General features: G+C 44.5%; 1 protein-coding gene across 2 annotated transcripts in view; it reads left to right on the top strand.

The window, feature by feature from the left end:
- Window positions 1–23,716, top strand: part of ILDR1 (immunoglobulin like domain containing receptor 1) — a 29,225-nt gene extending 5,509 nt beyond the window's left edge. The window contains exons 2-8 of one of the 2 annotated variants that reach the window (XM_015544799.2): window positions 5,842–6,012; window positions 7,376–7,525; window positions 11,143–11,262; window positions 11,618–11,764; window positions 18,127–18,258; window positions 18,473–19,252; window positions 23,473–23,716. In XM_015544799.2, coding sequence (XP_015400285.1) covers window positions 5,842–6,012; window positions 7,376–7,525; window positions 11,143–11,262; window positions 11,618–11,764; window positions 18,127–18,258; window positions 18,473–19,252; window positions 23,473–23,492 — 1,520 coding nt within the window. In that variant the 3' untranslated portion in view covers window positions 23,493–23,716. Of the gene's footprint in view, window positions 1–5,841; window positions 6,013–7,375; window positions 7,526–11,142; window positions 11,263–11,617; window positions 11,765–18,126; window positions 18,259–18,472; window positions 19,294–23,472 lie in introns of both variants that reach the window. The other variant, XM_007098375.3, reaches the window with a different exon arrangement.
- Window positions 23,717–24,292: the final 576 nt, after the last annotated feature.

Below are 24,292 nucleotides of genomic sequence, written 5' to 3'. Positions count from 1 at the left end.
AGCCTCACACTGTTGAGTAGCAGATACCAGACCTTTGTTAAACATGTAATACATAGACCTAATTCCTACCCCCACCCCCGCCCCAGCCCCCTTCTCTTTGTCCTCTTTTCTCCTCTCCTAATTCTCTCAACCCCTTTTTGTTCACACTCATGGCCACTCCCTCTTCCCCTTGATTCCTTTTATATTTGCACTGTTATCTAAGGAAATGTAACAAGTACTGACGGCAAATATACTTGGGGAGATAGCTTGCTCAGACATAAACTCTGATAGGATTAAACCTGTGTACTTTTTGTTAACCTGCTTAGTGGATCATAGGTGCCTGGGTGCCTAAAAATCACTCAAGAATCAAGACCTTCCATCAAGTGTTGGCACTAGGTCAAGCCCCTTGCCTGGAAAGACCATGCTCCCCTGCTGCCTGCCACACCCGTCCAGGCAGGGCCCTTCATGTGTAAAGGAGAGGAAATGCCATTCAATCCCCTGAATACCTCTGTCCCTATGCTGTATGGATAATATGTTCTAGAAACTGTAAAATATCTTGCCCAATCTGATATTACACAGGGAAGACATTGAATAAAGTAATATACAGAGATATGCATATGTTTGGAACATACATCATTTAGCTGTAAAGATAATTTTCTTTCATTGGTTTTCCTTTGACTTTAATATAGGATGTAGTCCCCACTGGCACCTGAGCGTAGTCTTAAAAAGTACTTCATGGTAGGAAACAGAATCCTCTACCATTTCCCTCCTTCCAGAAAACTCCAATATCTCATCTGAAGTTACCTTTCAATCCTTAGATGACAGGTTTCTCTCCCTTTTTCCCAGAGGAGACTAACTGAATGGGTTTGCCAGGGGACAAAGTGATGGAGCTTTAAGAGCTTTTAATGCCAGTTTACATTTGTATCATTTTAATGCTTTCAAAATGCTTTTACATGCTGTTGTCAGTTGACTTCAATCTCCAAAGTAGGCAAGATAAGTACAAATGAGACAAGTAACAGCTAATGTTTCTTCAGTGCCTGTTATGTCCCACCCTCTTTGCTAAATGCTGGACATTTATTATCTCATTTAATCCCTACTACAACATTATCAAGGAAGTACTATTATAATTCCGCATAAAGAGGCAATTGTAGTTTGGAAATAATTTGTTAGGTCTTTTAGCTGGTGGGAGAGTGGAGACAAAATCTGAACTCAGGAAGTCACTCTCCAGAATTAAAGTTTCAAAAGAAAATGATAGAGATATTTAGGAAATGAAGGGGATACCACAGGATGAAGGAAATTTAAAAATAGAAAAAATATATAAGAATTTGAGGGGCCCCTGGGTGGCTCAGTCAGTTGAGCATCTGCCTTTAGCTCAGGTCACGATCTCACGGTTTGTGGGTTTGAGCCCTGTGTCAGGCTCTGTGCTGATAGCTCAGAGCCTGGAGCCTGCTTCAGGTTCTGTGTCTCCCTCTCTGTGCCCCTCTTCTGCTCACCTTCTGTTTCTTTCTGTCTTTCAAAAATTAATAAAAATTAAAAATTTAAAAAAAAAAGAAAAGAAATATAAGAATTTGAAAACAATTTAAAGAGCAAAGATCCGGAGTGCCTAGGTGGCTTTTGATTTCGGCTCAGGTCATGATCTCAGGATAGTGAGATTGAGCCCTGCCTTGGGCTCTGTGTTGGGCATGAAACTGCTTAAGATATTCTCTCCCTCCCTCCCTCCCTCCCTCCCTCCCTCTCTCCCTCTCTCCCTCTCTCTCTCTCTCTCTCTCTCTCCCCCTCTCTCCCTCTCTCCCCCCTCCCCCTCCCTCTCCCTCTCCCCTGCTCTCTCTCTCAAAAAAAAAAAAAAAAAGCAAAGATCCAACATCGACATCTACCTTTTTGAATCTGTCCCTATTTTCAGCCCAGATTCTTCTATTCTTAGTCTCTTCTTGAAAACTTTACCTGCATAGTAGTGTGCATGACCAATGTGGTTAGTTTTACTGAGAAGTCTGAGGCTACAGAACAAGAAGGATGGGAAGTTTTTGCCTTTGAGATAGGCTGTCCTCCTCCCAATCTGGAAAATCCTCCTACTTTTTGAGTTTAACACCTGACTTCCACTTGGAAAGTCAAGCTTGCCTGCTTGGGAAAGATTAGGTTTGGGTGCCAGCAGAACCAAATCCTGAGGCTGAGAGGGCTTGGTTTATTATAGTCTCTGAAGCTTGGCCCACATATATGAGCAGAGGGATTCCCACCCTAGAGGGTTTTGTGAAGATAAGAGGCAATGTGTGTGCATCACCTGGCACACAATAGATCCTAAGATTCACAGCAACAGCTGAGAAAAGGGGAGGGAGGGTTGGTGGTTGCTCAGTACCTTTTGTCCTGGGACTCTTACTCTCTTTGTGGAGGAGGGCAAGGGGTATAGGTCCAAGAGTGCATATGCTATGGGGCTGGAAGAACCCTGGAGAGAGTGGGAGTGAGCTCAGTTCAGTCAAAATTGTGGGAACCTGATCTATTTCAAGGGCTTGAAATTCACATAAGGGATGAAATCTGAGAGAGGATGAAGGAGTAAATACCCAGCCAGCAAAGCCAGTGCTGACGTTGGTAAAGGTGAGTCATGTCACCTCAGGTATGTTTTGGCCATAATAAAGGCATTCATGGAAGGGTGCTGAATGGGAATCTGGCAATAAAGGTGATCACCCTTGTCCCCATTCTTCTCCCTCAGAGTGTCAGATTCAGCAATCTTCAAAGCTACCTGAAAGTAACTTCTAGCTCCAAATTCCTTTCTCTGACTCCCAGTAAACCTCCCTCCCTCCCTCCAAATGTTCCACCTCTATACAAATAATATTCACTACAGTCCTCTGAAGAAATTGCTATTTATGTCACATTACCATTCAGGAAAATAAAGAACATGCAGGTTATCAGTCAATCACAGTATCAGAGTGATTGCTGCCAATTATAGCCTGGCTCCACACTCCACAATTATTTGCAGGCTAGTGAGTACCGAACATCTTCCTTTATTTAAAGAATAACCAGGCAGAGTGGCCAGAGTACTGCTCAGGGGTGGAATCTTGACTCTGACCTTATTAGAAAGTGAAGCGACTACAGACAGGCCACTCACCTTTTCCAGTCTCAGATTTGCGGTGTATGAAGGGGCACTGCTCATCTCCTCCCAGGGATCATTTTTAATGTGTAAAAGAAAATATTTGAAAGTACTGTGTGGACATAGGATTTTGTTTAGACCACAAATAGGTGTTTTTATTTCCATTCCAATCCGTGTATCTGCTGAGCAAAATAAGCTGGTGTTGACAGTGCCATCCTGGACATTGTCAAAAGCTTACCTGTAGCGACTTCTCTTCAGTTAAAGCTGTGTTGGGGGAAAGTTCCAAGGTCTATGTCAGGTCAGTTCTGGAAAAAAAACAAGGAGGGTGGTGAGGGTAGAGAAGCAAAACTAACAAAGCAGATTACAAAGCAATCCATGTTAGGCTTGAGACGCTGGTCACTGGCTCTTCCATTTCTGATTGGACTAATTTCCAGGAATTAGTCCAGGAATAGCTGGTAGAAGACAGCAGCTGTTTTTCTCCCAAACTACTCAAGGCTCATTTTTGAAATGATGATCTTTATAGCTGGACAAGGAAGTCATCAGTCTTACCAAAGACACCACTTTTGCCCTATTACTCTACAGAAAAGTCTCCAGTGATTATCCATTAACTAGAAATACATGCTTCAGTGTGATTTAGACTCCACCCCCACACGCTACCACCAGCCCCACCTTATTTATCCCTCTGCTTCCCATAAAGCCAGAATACTAGCCAGTTTGGTTCCCTCCAAGCCCCGTAAATAACTGCTCCTTTCTGATAAGGGCTTTTGCTCACTCTCTTCTTCTGCCTTGAAGCCATGAGTTTCTCTGCCTTCTTCCTATTTTTCACGTGTGATCTTAATCCTACCTGAGTCTTAAGGTCCAGCTTATATTTTTCTTCCATGAAGTCTTGCCCAGGTACAGGTCTCCCCTGCAGATCCTCTTTACAGCAGGTCTGTCACAGGCACATACTCATTTCAGCCCAGCCCTAGAGACAGTTTAGGTCATTTCTGGGGGCAAGGGCCTATCCTGAGCAGCACTCTGCTCTTTCTCTGTGGATGTGAGAAAAGTGGGTGCATGTGCCCGTCACAAGCCACCACTTACTATTTCACGAGGGCTGTGTCCAGCAGGTGAGGAAGGACTCAGAACCACATGGCTCTGGCCTTTGAGCCAGGCTCACCCAGCTGTTTTGTAAGGGGTGAGAGTGGCGCTAAATGTTTGTGGGAGTAAAACAGTCACCTTGAAGCCATTCCACCTGAGAACTCTCCTGGAGAGAACCCCAACTTGAACCCCTTTCTCTCTGGCCTTCATGATAAAGGAAAAGAGGGAAAGAGACTCAGATTCAGACTCCGACTCCGACACTAACACAGCAGCATATGTGCCAGGCACCATGCCAAGTGCCAGAAGAGAATGATCTCACTGCGTTCTTTCAAGGACCCGATGAGGTTAGGACTACTATAATCTCCAGCCACAGCTGAGAAAACACAAACTCAGAGTAAAAAAAAAACTTGTATAATGTCCAAATAAATAGCGAAGTGTTATTTGAACCCAGTTGTCTCAGAGTACAAGGCCTGTTTGTTTTGTTTTTAGTTTAGTCGACACCAGTGGTTCTCAGAGTATGATGCCCAGAGCAGTAGTATCAGCGTCTCCTGGAAACTTGTTAGAAATGTAAGTTCTTGGGCCCCACCTAAGTCCTGCTGAATCAGAAACTCCTACTGACAGTGATCTGGGCTGTTACAAGTCCTGGTGGTGCATGTTCAAGTTTGAATACTACTATTCTGAGCTAAACCTCCCACAAGAAGATCCCTTATAACTTGGCCTAGAAACCATATTGACATAGGAACATTCTAAGATGTTGGTTATGTGTGGACCCCTCACCACGCCAGAGTCCACCTGACTTTCTGTGCCACCTGGTTCCTCATCAAGGCAGACCTGGAGCTGCAAGTATATTTGTAGCTTTGGAGGCTGGGGAGAAGGAGTTTTAAAAAGGAGAAAAGAAAAAAACCTTAATTTCTTCAAGTTTTCTTGATAAAATTTGTCACAATCTGATCGTTTTTATTTATGTTGTCATGCTTATGTCTACAACCTGTACTGCCAGTTTCTACTGTTGATGTATTCTTGGTCATTCATTCCATTATTTATTCAACAAACATCTGTTGGGTGCCAAGGAGGTGACAGTGCAGGATGAGGTGCTCGTGCTTAAATGATGAGTCAGAGACAAACTCAGCCTGCTCAGAGCCTGCACTTAACTGGCCATCACCAAGGCATGTGAAAAGTGTTGCCTGGGGGTAGAAAGAGGCACTTTAGGAAAACACACAGGGCCCCTCTCCCAGGTTTGCAGTCAGGGAAGGCTTCTTCTTCTTCTTCTTTTTTTTTTTTAACACTTATTTTTGAGAGAGAGAGAAAGAGAGAGAGAGAGACAGAGCATGAGCAGGGGAGGGGCAGAGAGAGAGAGAGAGGGAGACACAGAATCCTTCCTTGGGGAAGTGGGGAAACATTTTAAGAAAAGTGACATGAGAAAATGTATGCATGTATTAGCAGGCTCAGACCAGTACCTATACAGCCTTCTTTTCATACAGTTTCTGTATTGTTGCTGGACGGATGAGACCCTTGCAAGTCATCCTTGCTCTGTCCTCCACCTCGCCCAGAGTGTCTGCAGTCTCCGCCTCTAACTCTGCCTGTGAGCTCCCATCTAGTCAGACAGTGTGTTCACTTATTTGCATGGCTTTTATCGCTCCATGAACAGAAGTAGGTCACCTATCAGAGACATAGTATGCCTTCAGTGTTTTCTCCACTCTTGGCTGCAGGGTGCCTGTCCTTGCTGGTGACCGTCCAGCACACGGAGCGCTATGTCACCCTGTTTGCCTCTGTCGTCCTCAAATGTGACTACACCACCTCCGCCCAGCTCCAGGATGTGGTAGTGACGTGGCGCTTCAAGTCCTTCTGCAAGGACCCTATCTTTGACTACTACTCTGCATGTGAGTGCCCTCCCCCCCTCTGCCCAGGCCCCTCTGTGAAGCATTGCCATGAAGGCATAGGAATTATTTAGGGTCACAAATCCTTATGAGAAGCCACAAAGATCACTTAATGTGGCCCCCTCATTTGATAGATAAATGGCCCAGGCAGATGAACTAACTTATTCCTGGTCACATACTATTTTATTTTAAAATTTATGTCCTACCTTGTTCCTGAAAAGATTTAGGCAGCTCAGACATTAAGTTTTTTTTAAAAGGCAGCTCAAGTCCTGCCTCCCAGCCCATTTGATTGCGTGCCAGCACACTGAGATGAGTCTGAAGTCTGCCGCCATCACCTTCACCACCTTAGAATGTAGACAAGAAGCCTCCTACACCCTCCAGGATGCTGAGGAGTGGCCATTTGTGAACCTCCGCACACTGCCACACTCCCTTTTATGGTCAGCCTTCCTGGTGGCCGATTGAACCCTCCGAGTGAGCGAGTGAGCGAGTGAGCAAGAGCTCACTGCCCCCAGGGAATACATTCTCGGGCTGCACAATTCCCCCTACCTATGCTTAGCCACGTCCTACCTCACAGTAGTGGCTGCCCCACTCATGTCAGTTCTGTGCTCTGAAAGCAAAGCTCTTTCTAGCTGTCTACTTCTGCCTCTCTCAAGGAACAAAGGAATGCAGATCCTCACTGGCAGCCCTGTGAGAGGTTCTACAATTAACCTTGTAGAAATTTTTGAGAGTAGAAGTAGACGCCATCTATAAGGAAGGAAGTGAGCTTCCTGAGATGAGGAAAAATGGGGGGAGGCCTGAGCTTTACCTCTGTCAGCCCTGACTTACAGTACATCTTACAGTATGAACCCCGATACCTAAATGTCTGAGTCACTGACAGAACCTGGCCTCGTTCCCAAAAGACACATCTCTAAATCAAGGCATGATTTTCAGGGGGTTACTCTTCAAATAAAGGGCCAGGGAAAAGAGACCAGGGTGGTAGGCATTTGCCACCAGAAAATGCATTGTAAGGGCAGGTAGATGAACCCTGTGGGGGCAGAATCTGGGGTTACCAAAAATGAGGTAAGGGTAGTTGGGCTGGGAAATGGGGGCATGCAGCCAGGATTTAGAAATGATGGCCTTTTAGAGGGGTCTGGGTCTTGCTGCTCAAAAGTTCATTAGTATCACCTGGGAGTTCATTAGAAATGCAGACTCTCAGATTCTCACTCCGGACCCGCAGACTCAGAAATTTCATGTTTAGTGAGATTCCCAGTAGATGCATGAGCTCAGGAAAAATTGAGAAGCTTCCCTGCTCCAGGGAACACTAAAGGTGCCTTTATTCATGGGAATTCCCCCTGCTGTGTGACTTAGCTGTGTCTCCTTTTCTCAGCTTACCAGGCAGCTTTATCCCTGGGCCAGGACCCCTCCAATGACTGCAATGACAGCCAGCGGGAGGTTCGCATCGTGGCTCAGAGGCGGGGGCAGAATGAGCCCGTGCTGGGGGTGGATTACCGGCAGCGCAAGATCACCATCCAGAACCGTGAGTGCAGGGGAGGCAGCAGGGAAATGGGGGTGGCGGACACCAGGCCTGACAGGCTGAGTCATTGTGGGGATTCCCCTCCCTTTTTTCTTTCCATTTGTTTGTTTGAGGAAATTGCCAGATACATAGAATGCTGTACCACCATCTGAAGTCACTCCCCTGGAAGTTGGTGTCTGGATGAGAAGATGTCCTACAGCTTTGGCTAAAGGTCTGGGAGTGGGTGGTTTCTTTTGCTTTTTCATGGCTAAGGTGTGGATCAGTCTTGTTTGCTCCCTCCCATAAATTGCCCTCAGGGCCTGTGTGAACCCCAGGGCCCTGAGTTTCCCTCTGACCACTCCTGTTGTATATATCTAAGGGGCTTTCAAGTAGGTGGCCACCTTGACACCATCATCACCCATTGGTAGAGGAAAGAGCGTTAGGGTTCATTGACCAAGAGCATTAGTTCATTGACCAGCAGCAGATTTTTTTCTCTGGCGTCTGTTACCTCATCTGAAAGATGGACATAATAGGCTCTGTCTCCCTACACTGAAGTAAGTATCAAACGTGATATCTGAAAGCTATGTCTAAAGCATGTTTATTCTTTATGCCTAGTACACGGAGTGGTGGTTAGAACCCTCAGTCTGCAGTCAGATTCTGGTGTGGGTCCCCATTCTGCACTTATAGGGTATGTGAACTTGGGTAAGTCCCTTCGATTTTTTTCTACAAAATGGGACTTGCCATAGTACTCCCCATCTTGTGGAGATTTGTCAGGATTAAGTGAGATGATATACATAAAGCACTTAGCAAATATTAAGTGTGCAGTGAACTTTAGTTACCATCACTGAGCACGCTTTTGGACGGAGGGTTAGCCCTACATTCCTACCTTGTAATCCAGGATTGCCATGATGGGTTATTGGCACATAATTCAGAGCCTATTTCAGTGAGTTTCATGTGCAGTGTTAAATAAATATTTGCTGCTTAAAAGGGGAAAAATGGTAGAGAATACACTAAGCAGGCCACTCAGGGTACCTGTGGCAACAATGTGAGGAAATCAGTGAATATTTGATGACCATTTAAAGGTAGATCATTTAAAGGGAGCCAATTTAATATTTCCTTCCAGATTGGTGTCTAATACTTTAGCTGTAATATTTAAACCTGATCCTTTTACATGCAATCTCTGCTTTCCCCAAGCCAGCCCTTAAACTCTTAGCTTTAGTGAACATCTGTCCTATTCTGGTCTCTAGGTACATTCTCAAAGATTCAGGGTGGTTCTGTTTTTCCCAGAACCTGCAAAATGAGCCCTGATCTGACTCGAAAATGTAAAGTCTCTTTTGGCAAGTCTCATTTAGTTTTTGAAGGATAAAATTCCCCAGAGGTGACAAGGTGACAGACAGTCCTTGCTTTTCTCTTTCTTTCTTTCTTTCTTTCTTTCTTTCTTTCTTTCTTTCTTTCTTTCTTTCTTTCTTCCTTTTATCTAATTTTGAACAATAGTATCCACTATTTTCACTCCCAGTCACTTTTGGATCAAACTTTGCTTCTTCCTTACTCCCATGGAAAACCATTATTTCCCCCTTGGTTTTTAATTCTACCTCCATGCTTGTTGTGACTTCCTAGAACCCTTGTTTTCTGACACTTCTTTGCCCTGTGCTTGCGTCATTTGAAATGACCCTGTCAAATCAGTTCTTGGACCATTTAAAATATAAACATATCCAGGGGTGCCTGGGTGACTCAGTTGGTTGAGTGTCCAACTTCAGCTCAGGTCACGATCTCACAGCTCATGAGTTTGAGCCCACATTACTCAGAGCCTGGAGCCTGCTTTGAAATCTAGGTCTCTGTCTCTCTCTGCCCCTCCCCGACTCGTGCTCTGTTTCTCTCTCTCAAAAATAAATAAACATAAAGAAATTTAAATATTAACATATCTGAATGTCCTCATTACTGTGACATCCCTGAAAAACATGTTTATGTTTCTAATAAAAACTGGGGCAGACCTATGATACACATTAACTTAGAGGGAGAACCTCCTCCAAAACACTTTCCCCATTCTTCCAAGTCTAGGGGAAGCTCTTTCTGGGAAAGGTAGTGTGTTTGGAAAATCATGGGGAGGAAAATATTGTAGAGATTGACGTAGAAAGAGAAGGAAACAAAAGTTGAAGTTAGCTCCAGTGGTGCGTGACCTTGCATTTCTGTTTCATTTCCTCAATAAATATTTTTTGACAAACAGATAATGGAGAATTGTAAATATGACTGCCAGCTAAGCAGGAGCAAGTCCATAATGCGAAGGGTTTTTTTGTTTTGTTTTTGGTTTTTTGGGTTTTTTTTAAAAGAATTTGAAGATGTCCCCTGGCACTTACTGTGGGTGAAATAGCAGGAATGTGGAAGCTGCCTGGATCTTCTGACTGGACTTTAAGCCCTGTTAGGACAGAGGAGTCTGGTTCCTCTGCAGATCTTCCCAGTGTCTGACTCAGTGCTGGACCCACAAAAGGTCTTTAGTGAAGATTTGTTGCATTTACTAAACTTGAACATACCATTCATCTATCTTAAGTAGCACAGCGCTTGGTGCTCATGAGAACTGAAAATCCTTTCTTGAGCATTGAATAACATTTACCCTTAAAATAGTGGCATTTCATCCTTACTCATTCAATTCATCTCATAACCCATCCCTTCAAGATCCAGAGGGATCCATTCATAGCCAGTGAGGGATCCAGGCTGTGGAGTTTTCTACCCACTTTGGAGAGGACATCAGAACTTAGTGGTTAACAGCACCAGCTTTGCAACAGAGAGACATGGATTTGAACCTACTTATGCTAAGCATTATTTCTCTGTTCTTAGGCTAGTTTCTTAGCCTCCTGGAGTCTTGGTTTCTTCATGTGATCATCTGAAATGCAGCCAATAATCATGGTTAGTGTATCAGGATTGTGTAGAGTTTGATTGTGAATAAGCAAAATCTCCAAATATTAGTGACTTAATAAAGAAGTTTTTTTCTTCTCATGTATAAATTTTGAGGTAGATAGTCCAAAACTAGTGTGATGCCTCTGTTCCATTAAGTCCTGAGGGATGGTCCCCAGCTCCAGCTCACCAAGAAAGTCTTTTTCTCCCGCATGGTCCAAGATGGCATTCATCACATGTGCTTGACTGATAACAGTATAAAAGAAAAGATGAAGAAAAGGACAAAGATGTTCCCCAACTGTTTTAAGAAAGTTCCTGGGAGCCATCTTGTAACACTTCTGCTTACATTCTATCCACCAGAACTGAGTCACATGTTCATGTCCATCTGTAAGAGAAGACAGGAAGTAGTGACTTTATTCTAGATGGCCATGTACATGACCAAAAATTATAAGACAGAGAAAAAGGGAGAAGAGACCCTGGGTGACAGTGTAATGTCATCTCACCCACTGTGAGCTGTGGTGGGAATTAAATGAGGTGATGTCCAAAATCCTTTCAAAGCACCTGGTAGGGTTCAATGAATGGTGAGTTCTACCATTATTAGACTGTTTGGAGAAATAGGATGGTCTCAGAAAAAAGACAGAACTATGAGGGGGGCCCTAAGGATGTGGAACTAAGTGCTGAGTCCTAAGCCATAGGTCACATACTAGGGCCCTCTCCTTTAACACCTGGTACTTTTTCCCTCCTCCCTGCAGGAGCAGACCTTGTGATTAATGAAGTGATGTGGTGGGACCATGGAGTGTATTATTGCACCATTGAGGCTCCAGGGGACACATCAGGAGACCCAGATAAGGAGGTGAAGCTCATTGTTCTGCGTAAGTGCTGTTGGAGCTTTCTATTTAGCCACCTCATTGCTGTGACACTTTTACATACAGCACAGAAACAAGCAAGCCCAGGTTATTGTTGGATTGCCAACCTCTGAAGGTCCCTTACCAAAACTAAACTTTATTTTTTTTCTTTTCCTTTTCCTTTTTCTTTTCCTTTTCCTTTTCCTTTTCCTTTTCCTTTTCCTTTCCTTTCCTTGTCTTTTTTTTTTTTTTTTTTTTGCTGGTATATTGGTCAAGCTTAACCTATAGGTCAAGAGCTATATTTATTAGACCTCTAGAATGTTAGACCTGGAAGCATTCACCTGCATATTTGGTTAGCTTCCTCTTGGTGTCTCCCCTGCAGACTGGCTGACAGTGATCTTCATCATTCTGGGAGCCCTCCTCCTGCTCCTGCTGATTGGAGTGTGCTGGTGCCAGTGCTGTCCTCAGTATTGCTGCTGCTACATCCGCTGCCCCTGCTGTCCTGCCCGTTGCTGCTGCCCCGAGGAAGGTGAGAGAGGACAGATAGGCAGTGGGATGGGGTGATGCTGGAGCCTGGTATCCCAAATACATGAGCTTCACACACACAGATCAAAACCTTGGGTCCTTCCAGGTTCTCCTCCATGCCCTTCTCCCCTCACAGGCTCAGAGGTCTTTGACCCCAGCACAGAATATAATGCTAGAGAAAGCTTTAGACCCAAGTGGGAAGATTTCTGTCTCTCCACATCCGAGCCTGCCTGAGGCCTCCTTCCAATGGTTCTGCCTATTGATGGCATTTCCTCAGTGGCCCTGAAATGCCTGTGCTTCAGTATTTGCTCCTAGCTCTCACCTTGCTTGGACAGGGAGTGGCTAGAGCAAGTGGTTTGAATGTAGCAGTGAGAGAGAAGGCCACCCCTTAGAGAGGACTTGAAAAGAACAGATAGAGGAGAAAGGAGTTAAAGCAGTGATTCTTAAACTTAAGAATCACCTAGAGGGCTTGTTAAAACTTAGTTTCTGGCTCTACGTCCAGAGTTTCTGGTTTAATTGGTTTGGGGTAGCCCGACAATTTGTATTCCTCAAAAGTTCCCAAGTGATGTGATGCTGCTGAGCTGTGGGCCACACTTTGAATATCTCTTTTTAGATAAAGGAAAGAGGTTTAGATGAAGGAGAGAGGGAACAGAAGATCTTGCTCTTAATGTGATCTTTCTTTGGGCTAAAATTTGACTTTTTTTTTAATTTTTTTCAAATGTTTATTTATTTTTGAGAGAGAGAGAGCGACAGAGCATGAGCAGGGGAAGGGCAGAGAAAGAGGGAGACAGAATCTGAAGCAGGCTTCAGACTCTGAGCTGTCAGCACAGAGTCCAAGGCCGGGCTCGAACTCATGAACTGTGAGATCCTGTCCTAAGCTGAAGTCAGGCACTTAACTGACTGAGCCACCCAGGTGCCCCTAAAATTTGACATTTTAAACCAAAATTATGATATACCCTAAAAAATTTGGCTGTGGAATGCCAAATTTTTTAATAGAAAATTATTCTATAATGACTTCTTAATAAATAGATGGAGTGGAATCACCTGCTTTAAATGGTAGGAATTTTGTGTTCTTAAAATAACATCTTTTCTCCTGATGATACAAGTAAGGTATGACATTGTAGAAAATTTGAGAAATTTGGGAAAGTGTAAACACTAAGCACTCAGAGATAATCACTTTTATCAGTTTGGTTCATTTGAAAGGAAATTTTTTAAAAGGAAATATAAGGAATTACCTCTTAAGATAGAAAAAAAACCTTAATCTACAATGTCAAGAAGGCTAATGGCCTGAGTCTGGTTTCAGGTCTGTGTTCCGAGGTTTTTGTCTTATAGGAAAAGAGAACTAACTTTTTTTGGATGTCTGCTATGCGTAAGCCCCTTCCATATATTTCCCTCTGTGAATCCTCACAACCCTAGAAGACTGTGTTATCACTGCTTAACAGATGAGGAGACTGAAGGTCAGAGAAGTCACACAGCTAGTAAGTAACAGTGGCAGTGTGGTGTTGAATCCATGTTCACCTGACGTATGAATGCCCGAATGTCACACAGTTGAGGCTGCCACAGCCTCTGTGCGTAGATCACAGTGGGCTTGGCAGAGAAACCAATGACCTCCTGAAAGAGAGGGAAAATAGCAGAGGACTCAATACTGGGCTGTAGAACTCCCTACCTTTCAAGAGCCTCTGGGACAGATCCCAAGGAAAAATCACTATCACTGAAGTAGTAATATGTATGAAGAGATGAGAAAACTGCTCCCAAGATGCCTTCTTAGAATCCCTAAGTCAGTGGGGCACTAAAAACAGGCAGAACCGGGGACAAAGCCCGCACAAATGATAAATGTATCCACTGTCAGTAAGCTGATAAACACGTTCTGGGGGAGAATGATTTCTCTTAAGTGGTTAGAGTTCATTTAGAAGAACTGGTAAAATAAAGAAATGCAGGCCACAAATAAAGGTCCCTGAACTTGAGCAAATGAGGTCACTTTCAGAGTGAGTCACTAAGGCACACTGTCCTGAGAATTTTGATGACAAGAGGAGATTACATAGAGAGGATTGAAGTTGTTAAGGAGGGCTCTTGCATGGGGAAGGGTTTGTGTGTGTGACTGTTGGTTAGAATATGAAAACCCCAAGTGTATTTGTAGGCAAAGAACCAAGGCCAGTAGGAAATGAGTAAAGTGAAGCCTTATTTTTTTAACGTATTTTTTTTTTGAAAGAACACAAGTGGGGGAGGGGCAGTGAGAGAGGGAGACACAGAATCCAAAGCAGGCTCCAGGCTCTGAGCTGTCAGCACAGAGCCTAACGCAGGGCTTGAACCCACTAACCATGAGATTGTGACCTGAGCCTAAATCGGACGCTTAACCCACTGAGCTACCCAGGTGCCCACCCCTAAAATGAAGCCTTATGAGGCAAGGCGATCACTGAGCAGGAGGAACAGTTGGGATTGACATCAGGTATACAGCAAAAGAACTACCTGTAGAAAGGAAGGGAAGGGCAGCCTGACCTCTGGAGAAAGGGGGGAAGTCATTAAAATGTGGGGGATGATCCAAAGTGTAAGGGAAGAAGCTGAGGGATCTCATACCAGCCTGTCTCAATTTTAGCAAATCAGAATTCTAGAGGCAGAACAGAGCTTGAGAATGACATCAGTGCTTCTTGACCTTCTCTGACCACAGCTCACCTCCCTAACTTGCTCCCACTTTACAGTGAGTTAATGGAGGACCAGCGAGGAGAAAAAATGAAATGACACCAGATATTAGTAACTCTTGATATTTCACTTAGTACTGGTAAATGACCCACAGTAGAACTTAAAAGATGAAAGTGATTGAAACTGATTCCTACATCGGTTACTGGCCATCCTCCCCACAGGGCCTCTAGGCATCCCGTGTAGTAGGGCCACAGGCCACACTGGGAATCTCTGATCTACCCACCCACCTCCCCATTCTGCTTACAGCTGAAGGAAGTAAGGCCTAAAGAGACTTTTGCACAATTTCACACAGCTCGTTAGTGGCAGATCCTGGACTAGACATAGTTCTCTTGATTCCATGCCCAGGGCTGGTTCCTCTTCCTCAACCAAGATGATGTCATCAGCTGAAAGTTCATGGGGAGGGGAAGACATGAGAAGTGGGGACCATTTAAACTGCTGCTCTAGAGGAGGGAAGTGGGGTCTATAGATCAGTCAAGGGAAGCCAGTTGAGCAGGGCTACTTGAAGGCGGTTGTCTGACTGCAGTCAGCTCTGGCAGCATGGGGCCAGAAGCTAAAGCTGAAATGATAAGAGTTCAAGTGCATGGGATTCTAGGGAGCTCCTCAGGATGTCACTGAAATGATTAGCCAGCCAAGTTAGGGGGACTGGTGTATGGGAAAAAGTGAAAGGACTGTGTGACCATGGTTCAAAAGAGGGTAAAGAAGGAGTTCTTTAAGAGTGGGGAATGGCTGATAAGCAGTTACAGGCAAGTGCAGTTGGAAGGCTTCAAGGCACCACAGATGATCTTGACTGCAGGGAAGGAGAGGCAGGTGCTGTGTCATTTCTGTCACGGAAGAGATGTCTTAAAGAACGTGCCCTGGGTTTTCCTCAGAAGTGAAGATAAATATGCCTTTGGTAGTTTAGGCTCCAAATGTATACTTTTGTTTCCTATGGGATCTAAAGCAAAAAAAGTGACTTATAACAATGAGAGCCACTGTCTCTTGACTGTCTGTCATCTGTTAGGCATTTCAAATGTATTGCTTCATTTAACCTCAACAACTTTATGAAATAGGTATTTCCATCCTTAGCTTACAGATGAGGAGCCTGGGCCCGCACACTCTGGAAGGTCACTCAAAATCAGACTCCTGGTATATGCTGGGATTCAGGTGGAAGTCCATTGACCCTGAAAGCTTTTATTTAAGGAAACTAAACCCTGAGGACCATAGTTCTCAGGAGATTCTTGAGAATCCTCAGTAGACAACTCTAGTTGAGCTTCCTGCACTTGAATTAGGGAGCTTGTTGAAAACACAGCTGCTGCTTGCTCTGCGTGAGACTGAAGGATATCTGGGAACAGGACCCAGTAATCTGTATTTTTAAGTAGCTCATTAAAGTGATCAAGGCAGACTTTACTCCACTGAGGTTCAGAGATAACTTATTAGGAGTTTTTTGAGGCGTAGCTACTTTCTCCATGTCTCTTATTTTATTGCCTATCTGATTCCCCACTAGGTGAACAGAAAACCCTGACATCCCTAGGGGACAAGAGGGCATAGGAGAAGCTCATAGGTTGTGTTTTCCACTCCCATCTCAACAGTTCCATTGCATCAGGGAAGGGAGGGGCCCTGGGGAAAAGGATGTGGCAGCTAAGAAGGGAGCAGGTGGGTTAATCTCTCAGAGAGGATCTCAGAGATCCTCATCCTCAGATGGAGGATCTGGAAGGGTCTCTAGAGAGTTATCTGTGCAGAGGGTCCCATTAGTTAAGTCATTTGGGGAGCAAGGAGTAAGCCCAACTTTCCCTTTCTCTACTGTTGAATTAAGAGAGTAGGAGAAGGAAGTGGCCAGGATTCAGTTAGAGGGGTGGGGGGTGGATAGAGTTGTTCCCAATTGAGCCAGATGTCCCCAGGCCTTAGAGGCAGAGGCAGGTCTGGAGTGGGTTTTGAAAGGTATAGAGCTGAGTTAGTAATAAAGGGAGGAGGTACAATTGTGGAAGGTTTTTGTTTTTTGTTTTGTTTTTCATCACAGAAATAAAGGAGTCTGGGGACTCACTGATTTGACAGAAAGGACACAGGCCTGGGCATCAGAATGGCACCTCTGGCCATCACCAGCTATGGGACCTTGAACTGGGAAGTCAACCTCCCTGCACCCAGCTTCTTCATCTAATTCCCACATTAACAGATTGCTCTGAGGATTAGTTAGCCTATATAAAGTGACTGGCACATACGTATTAAGCAGGGCATTATGTGTGCTGATGGTAGCACATATAGGAAGCTAGGGAAGGCATCTGTTAGCAAGAGGGAGAGGAAAGTGCTGAAGCATTTGGAGGGTCTAGAGTGCTGTCCAGTGGCATGAAGGTGTGGCAGCTGGGTGAGCTTCTCTAAGTTTGCATCTGATTTCCTCCAGGCTGGGCTATGACGCACTACCAGGGCTGGAGCTCCGGACATTTCTGGAGGCTCTGCTGCAACCACTTCCTGTTGTGCTGGAAGTTTGTTTCACACTGGAGTCATTGGGCCCAGATGGCCACTTAGCTGTTGGCCTCAGCAAATCCCCGGCCCTTTGCAGTAGGGTCCAGAGTGCCTGTCTGCCCCTCTTACTGTGCCAGGAGGAAGCCTGAGGCAGAGCCCTGCTGCTTTAGAGGTGGCCACAGGCTTGAGGAACCCAGGAGGAGGTGAGAGTGCCAGCTGGGGGGCCTGAGGCAGGCACTTCCTGCCTGAACACACAAGTCCTTTTCCTACATGCATGGACGGACTGAGACCTTGGGACAGAATCACCTTAAAATAGAAATTCATGAACAAACCAACTAAATGATTTTGTTTTTAATTTACACTCATGGGGGCAGAGAGGAAAGGATTGTGTGCTTCAGACTAGCTGCACTAGGGTATCAGAGTGACATTTCTATTGATCCCTCTTGCTTTTTTTATATGATTTTCTTTGCCCTGAAAGGAAATGGTATTTCCCTTCTCCCTTCTCTGCCTTCACTGCACCACTTAGAGATTCCCCCTACTTAGGATAAGGAGAAGAGTAGAAAGGATCCACTGGGATCTACTTCAGCTTTTTGCATCTCTTGCCTCCCTTCCACTAGTTTCTCCTCTCCACCCCCAGGGTTGCAGGGCTGTTGTACCAGCTAGAAAATTCTTCAGTGTCCCTCCCTTTACCAGTAATTCTGCCCATTGACCTCAGCATCTACATCCTTTTTTTTTTTTTTTTTTTTTTTTTTTTTTTTTTTTTTTTTTTTTTTTTTTTTTAGCTTTTTCCACTCTGAGTGGGCAGCCCTGAGCTTCCCTGGCAGTCCCTGACTCATAGCTGCCTTAAAGTCCTTTGCGTCTGCACCTTCTAGATTTGGCCTGTGGCTGAAGGCCTTGTTGGCCTGGGACCCAAGATTTCATTGCCTACTAATACCCACGTATCTACCTAAATTTTAGGTGAAACTGGGAATGGCAGGACGATACAATATTTTCAAGACTAGGAAGTCAGGGTTATAGGTATGCTTTCCTTGGGAATAGGGGTTGCATCCTGTACCCCAGGAGTCCCAGCTCCTTGCAAGATGACCAATTAGTTACTATTCCCTTAACTTTCACTCCTATGTAAGATAGGTCAGAAACTGGCCTCTTAGCAAAGCCTCCTAGCAAGAAAAGTGAGGTGGGAGGTGTGGGGCTTGTCCTGGCTGAGGGTCCGCATTTCTCCTTTTTCCCCTCTAGCCCTGGCTCGCCACCGGTACATGAAGCAGGCTCAGGCCCTAGGCCCTCAGATGATGGAAAAACCCCTATACTGGGGGGCGGACAGGAGCTCCCAGGTTTCATCTTATCCAATGAACCCGCTGCTGCAGCGAGGTAAACCTTGCCAGAGATTTGGGGTGGGAGAGGGCAGAGGGTAAGGGTAGGAATATGGGCTGCATTGGGGCCTTCATGACAATATAGTGGATATCTATGATCAAGGGGACGGGATGGATGCAAGCTGAAAAATGTGGCATTTTGGTGCCATGGTTCTGAGAAGCCATGTTTTGGGCCAGCAATTCTGTATGTTCTTATCCTTGTTTCCATTCAGATTTGTCCCTGCGATCCAGCCTCCCACAGATGCCAATGAGCCAGACCACTGCTCACCCTCCCATCACCAATGGTGTCCTAGAGTATTTGGAGAAAGAGCTGCGGAACCTCAACCCAGCCCAGCCTCTGCCCCCTGACCTCAAAGCCATATCTGGCCAAGCCTGCAGCATGCTGTCCTCCCTGGGCTCTGAGGTTGTGGAACGCAGAATCATCCACCTGCCTCCACTGATCAGAGACCTGCCGTCCTCCCAGAGGACCAGCAACTCCTCCCACCAACAGTGGCTCACTCCAATTCCCCCTGGACCCTGGGATCTGAGGGAGGAGAGAAGGCAGCCCCACTACTCTGCTTTTCACCAGGAGCTCCAGGACAGGGAGCCTAAGCGCCGGGCATTGGAAGGACGGGAGCTGAACCAACTTCGGAGGGGAAGGCGCCACTGCTCTGGGCTGCGTGGGTTACCCACGCCCTGGTCAGACAGGGACAGCCCCAGTGACGGCCCCTCGTCCAGTGAGGCCCGCTGGTGGCCCAACCACGTATCTGCTCGGAGCCACTACTCAGGCCGACCTCACAGGCCTGGCCCCTGGGAGAATGCCCAGAGGCCCCAGAGGCGCAGGCCCCGCAGCTACTCCCCGCCCTTGCCTTCCGGCCTCAGTTCCTGGAGCTCTGAGGAGGATGAGAAGGAGAGGCAGTCCCGGAGCTGGGGAACCCACCGCCGCAGCTCACACCCCTCACACTGGCCTGAGGAGAAGCCACCCAGCTACCGCTCGCTGGATGTCATGCCAGGCAAGAATGGCAGGAAAAAAGGGAGTGTGGAGAGGCGCTCGGTGAGCCTGGGGCATCCTGCTGAGGGTCGGGCATGGGCAGAGCGGGGCTTGGCCACAGCTGGCAGAGGCCACCCCACGTGCCACCAGTGAGAGTACCTCCTCCTTGTTTTGCACAGCTTGCCTCATGGGCTTGGTGAGACCTCGCTCGAAGGGGCCGGGTGAGTGCAGAGGGCCAGGAAGGGCTCGATGCTTGATGCTTAAAACAGGGCCTTCTCATCCTCAGACCAGCCCTCATCACAGTCTGGTGAGGCAGGGCTTCCCCATTTCACAGATTCAGAAATGAGGCTCAGAATAATTAAGTGCCTTGTGAGTAGTGGAGCTAAGACTTAAATACGGGCTTTATGGCTAAGGCTTTACTTCCTGTCATACCTGCCTGTCTTTACTTAGCAACCGTATTTCCATACCCCAAATTAGAACATGCAGCCTGAGAGAGGACATTTGTGCCACTTCTGAGTGCTGCAAGTCAGGGTGCAAGGCCTTGTTGTATTCGAGGATGAGGTCCTCTGAGACCCCCTGGAAAGAATCCTTAAACTGATGAAAAAAACCCCAAACCAAAACAATAAATACCTCATATCCCAAATATGGGTAAAACTTTAGGGTTCTGTGAACAGGCAAGGTGCTAGTCAAAGCTTACCAGCCTAAAAGGGGCACAAAGAGGGATTATAGGCCTTAATTTGTTTTGTTTTTTTTAATTAACAAAAAATTGTTTTAATTTATTTTTGCGAGAGAGAGAGACAGAGCACAAGTGAGGGAAGGGCAGAGAGAGAGGGGAACACAGAATCCAAAGCAGGCTCCAGGCTCTGAGCTGTCAGCACAGAGCCCAGTGTGGGGCTCCAACTCACAGACTGCAAGATCATGACCTGAGCTGAAGTCAGACACTTAACTGACTGAGCCACCCAGGTGCCCTGGCCTTAATTTGTTTTTTAAGATGTGACTTAAAAAATCATTTTATAATTAATATATCCAAATGATGATATTCCCTTAATGTTTTCACTTTGCAAAGTTATGCTGCCGTTGCTCAAAAATATTCACGAACTGCCTTTAGAACCAATTTACATGAAAATATATTTCTGTATTTGACCAAAATCCTCTTCTATTTGCTTCTGTTGAGATAGAGATATCTCTGAGGGAAGTTCCCAGAGTAGAAGATATCATAGGAAGAAGAATTTTAGTCTCTAATATACCTTCAAGGATATATTTGTCATTTGGAAATGCAAATACTGCTGTGATTTGTTTAAAAAACAATCACATGTAGTGTGCAAAGAAACAGGGACGTTGTGGAAGCTATGGTGCTAGTCTTTCAGGAAAAGAGCCTTGGTGAGAGAGTAATTCATGAGCAAGGTCTGCAGGCACTTCTGAAATAATGGCAATTATATCATATTCTCACAGATGTCCCACGAGAGAGGCAAAGACCAGTAACAATGAAACTTACTAGTATCCTTACTAAGTGGTACCTAGCTATGGGCATTTACGCACTATCTAATTTAATCCTTACAGCACCCTGTGAGGTTTTTACTATTATTTTCATTTTACAGTGGATACAGCTCTTTCTTCCATGTTACCAGTAAGAAAATTATATCCTGAAAGAAAACCCGGAACCAGTTAGAGCTGGGACAACAGCTGTTACTTTAGTCATTAGTGACTAAACTGTCTCTTATTTTAACAGAAAAAAAAAAAAAAAAGTGTAATGTAAAAGCCAATGTTTGGCCTCAAATCCAAGCCCTGTTTTCTTCTAATTTTTTCTTTTTTTCATTTTCTTCTCTTTAAGTTCAATTATGTGGTTTCTTGTAAGTGAGAGAAGGGAAAAAGGAACATTAATTAAGTTCCAGACACTGGGGTAAGCCCTTTCTAAACCTTATTTCACTTAATCTTTATAACATTAGGTGAGGCTCAGTGAGATTAAGTATCATGCCCTCAGTCACAAAGCCAGTAGGGAGTGAAACCAGAATTTGAACACAGACAGCTCTCTGACTCTCAAGCCTGTACCCTTTCAGTAACTCATAATGCCTCATTTGAAAGAAAGAAGAATCGTCTGGGGCAATGATGCTCTCCTTCTATATTTCTTCCTCGTAACTTTATTTCTTCCCTATTTTCTGAAAGTATCACAGCTTCCTTTATCATTAAGATGTACACACCACTAATTCTAACACAGGCAAACCAAATTTTCTATTGCAAAGTTGCTCACAAGACCCAAAGATCTCACTAACGATCATTTTGAAAGCCTTCATTGTTTTGGATCTCTGAGTTTATCTCACAAAGAGTTATCAGTTTACTTTATCACATTCAACTGTCTACTCATATTCTGAGTGACTAGAGGCCCAGGGCCAAAGCTGGCTTTAGAAAATTGATTGGTTTGAAAGGGCACAGTGTTTTGTTCATAGTTGGAATTTTTAATGCCTTTAGTGAAGCAAAAGTATCCAGGGCCAAAATCTCTTTGCATCTTTCCTCAGTGGGGCTGGTTGCTTCCCACACACTTTCCTAGCCTCTGAAGTCTTCAGAGTTTGCAGCTAACCTCAGAACTTATAATACAATTAGACCACTAGATGGCAATCTTTGATTATGTATAACTGGAAGTTTCTGTTTGCTCCGTGACTTGATTTTTCACCATTTTCTTAAATCAAGCTTTTGGCAGTTAGTTTTACCATAACTTTTTACAAAATACTTTTTAAAAATAGTTCATTAAATATTCAGAGCAATATGCATTAATCGAAAAATCTTTTGCTCACATGGAACCTTCTCTCTAAAGAATCATTAATGTTTAACAAATATATACCAAGGAACAAGGGCTTCCATCCAAAATATTACCCTGTTCTTTACACAGTGCCCATGAGAAAGTGGAAGTTATGTTGAGGAGTCTCCCGTTTGACTGCCAAACCAGTTGATATCTGACCTCAGGTCTGGTGTTTTTTCCACTCCATCAAACCTCAGAAATCTAAGAAATTATAATGTCAAGCTTTAAACTCCTGTGGTTTCACACTGCATTGCCCCATGTGTTCCTGACCTCCTTCAAATTGATTATCTTTCTTTGCAATCTTGCCTTATCATAAAGGGCTTCCCAAGGCATTTCTGGTTTGTTGCAAGCTTGGCCTATACACACCTCTTATAATATGAAAGAAAACTGCATTCCTTCCTCTCCTAGTTAAACTCAAACTTTCTGTAGAGAAGCCAAGATTTTTTTTCATTTTTCTTGACTCAATTTAATAAAACCTTTTTTTGATCAGTATACTTAATCTTCTACTTTTAATACAATGCCTATTCCTTGATCATGTGTAGGTTTTTCTTCAGCAAGCCCTGCACAAGGAACTTTCCTTTTGTCCCATTTCATTACTTTCCTTTGTATCAGAGAACATTTATCCCATAGCATTTTGATTAGAAGTCATGCCCCCTAAAAATCACTTTCCTAATAAAATGGAAACACAATTTTTCTATAGCAACATGAATGTATGTACATATACAATGCATTTTGAACAGTATGTTTTGGGACAGATAACCTTATTTTGCCATTTCAAGTAAGATAAGAACGGTCACATTCATGGACTACAGCTGTAGATATTCAAAACATAGATAGAAATCCCCTACAATATATAGTTAGAGAAATATGAGAAATGTAGACATAGTCCTTGCCCTGATAGAACAAGTTGAAAAAGCCGAAAGATCAAGTGGACTAACTACTGAAGAAAAGCCACTGAGTTTGGTCAGGAAGAGATAATTAATGATCTCTGAAAAATAACTTGAGAGAAATACTAAGGTATGAAGCTAAACTTTTTAGAAGGGCTGAGAAGGAATGGTTCAGGAGAATATGAGTAGGAAAAGAACTTGGCCATGTCTTCATAAACAAATGGTAGGGTGATGGGCTGATGAATGGACAGGGTACTTTTTTTCAGTCTAAGGGACACTTAAAGATGTTAAAATCAGCAGGTGACAAAGTGAATGAGACTAAAACTTTCAAAAATTAAAGATGTTTGAGGGAGCCTCCAGGGAGGTATGAAAGAAGAGAAACTTCAGCCTGGGGAAGACACTGGCTTTATGAAGAGTCAAGAAATAATTTTTAGATTCATACATGCTGTCCCAGCATCCACCACTCATCTATGATTTGAACACAATCAAGTGCACCTTGTGTGTTCTATGCATAGACAATAGATCCCAGCTGACTGGATTTTTTTGTGTTCTATTCCACAGGAGAGAGACAGCTCCCATAGTGGAAGGAGTGTGGTCATTTAGTCACCCGGCACAGCACTACTTCTTTGGCTACTTCTCAGCTCCGCAAGTCATCAGCATCACCTAGATGTCCAGCTGATTGGGACGGACTCTACCAACCCGTTTCTAACAGTTCTGGCTTAGATTCTGAGAATGAAACAGAAGAATATTAAAAACAAGAGTTTGAGGGGTGCCTGAGTGGCTCAGTCAGTTGAGCGTCTGACTTCGGCTCAGGTCATGATCTCACGGCTTCTGTGTTCTAGCCCCGTGTTGGGCTCTGTGCTGATAGCTCAGAGCCTGGAGCCTGCTTCAGATTCTGTGTCTGCCTCTCTCTCTGTACCCCTCCCCTTCTCATGCTCTGTCTCTTTCTGTCTCTCAAAAATAAACATTTAAAAACCTGTTTAAAAAACAAGAGTTTGAGGAATTCATGACTATAGCGTTAGCTTTGGCTCACACTCTGCACATTTAGAGTACCTGACATGTAATGGACCCTAACTGGGATGTGATCCCTCAGAAACTTAGTAGCTGGAGTCTTCAGCTAGGTTACACGCTCAGAACCGTGGCCATTTTCACAGAACTCAGGAATCTTTAAGAAGAAATCAAACATGTTTCAGGTGCAGGAAATTTATTGAATAGTATGTGGGAAATTTCCATGGGAACTTGTCTCTATCTCTATAGCATACCTGCATATTAGGAGTACACTTTGCTGCACCTATGCCCATTCCTGAGTGCTCTTGAGGGTCAAGTCAGCATGGGAAATACTCCAGCAACGTGTTCTCTCATGGGTTATTTATGCAAGTGT

This window comes from Panthera tigris, chromosome C2, assembly GCF_018350195.1.
Source record: "Panthera tigris isolate Pti1 chromosome C2, P.tigris_Pti1_mat1.1, whole genome shotgun sequence".
In the NCBI taxonomy this organism is placed as follows: Eukaryota; Metazoa; Chordata; class Mammalia; order Carnivora; family Felidae; genus Panthera; species Panthera tigris.
Note: the sequence above shows the minus strand (reverse complement) of the source record. Positions and strands in the feature narration are given on the sequence as shown.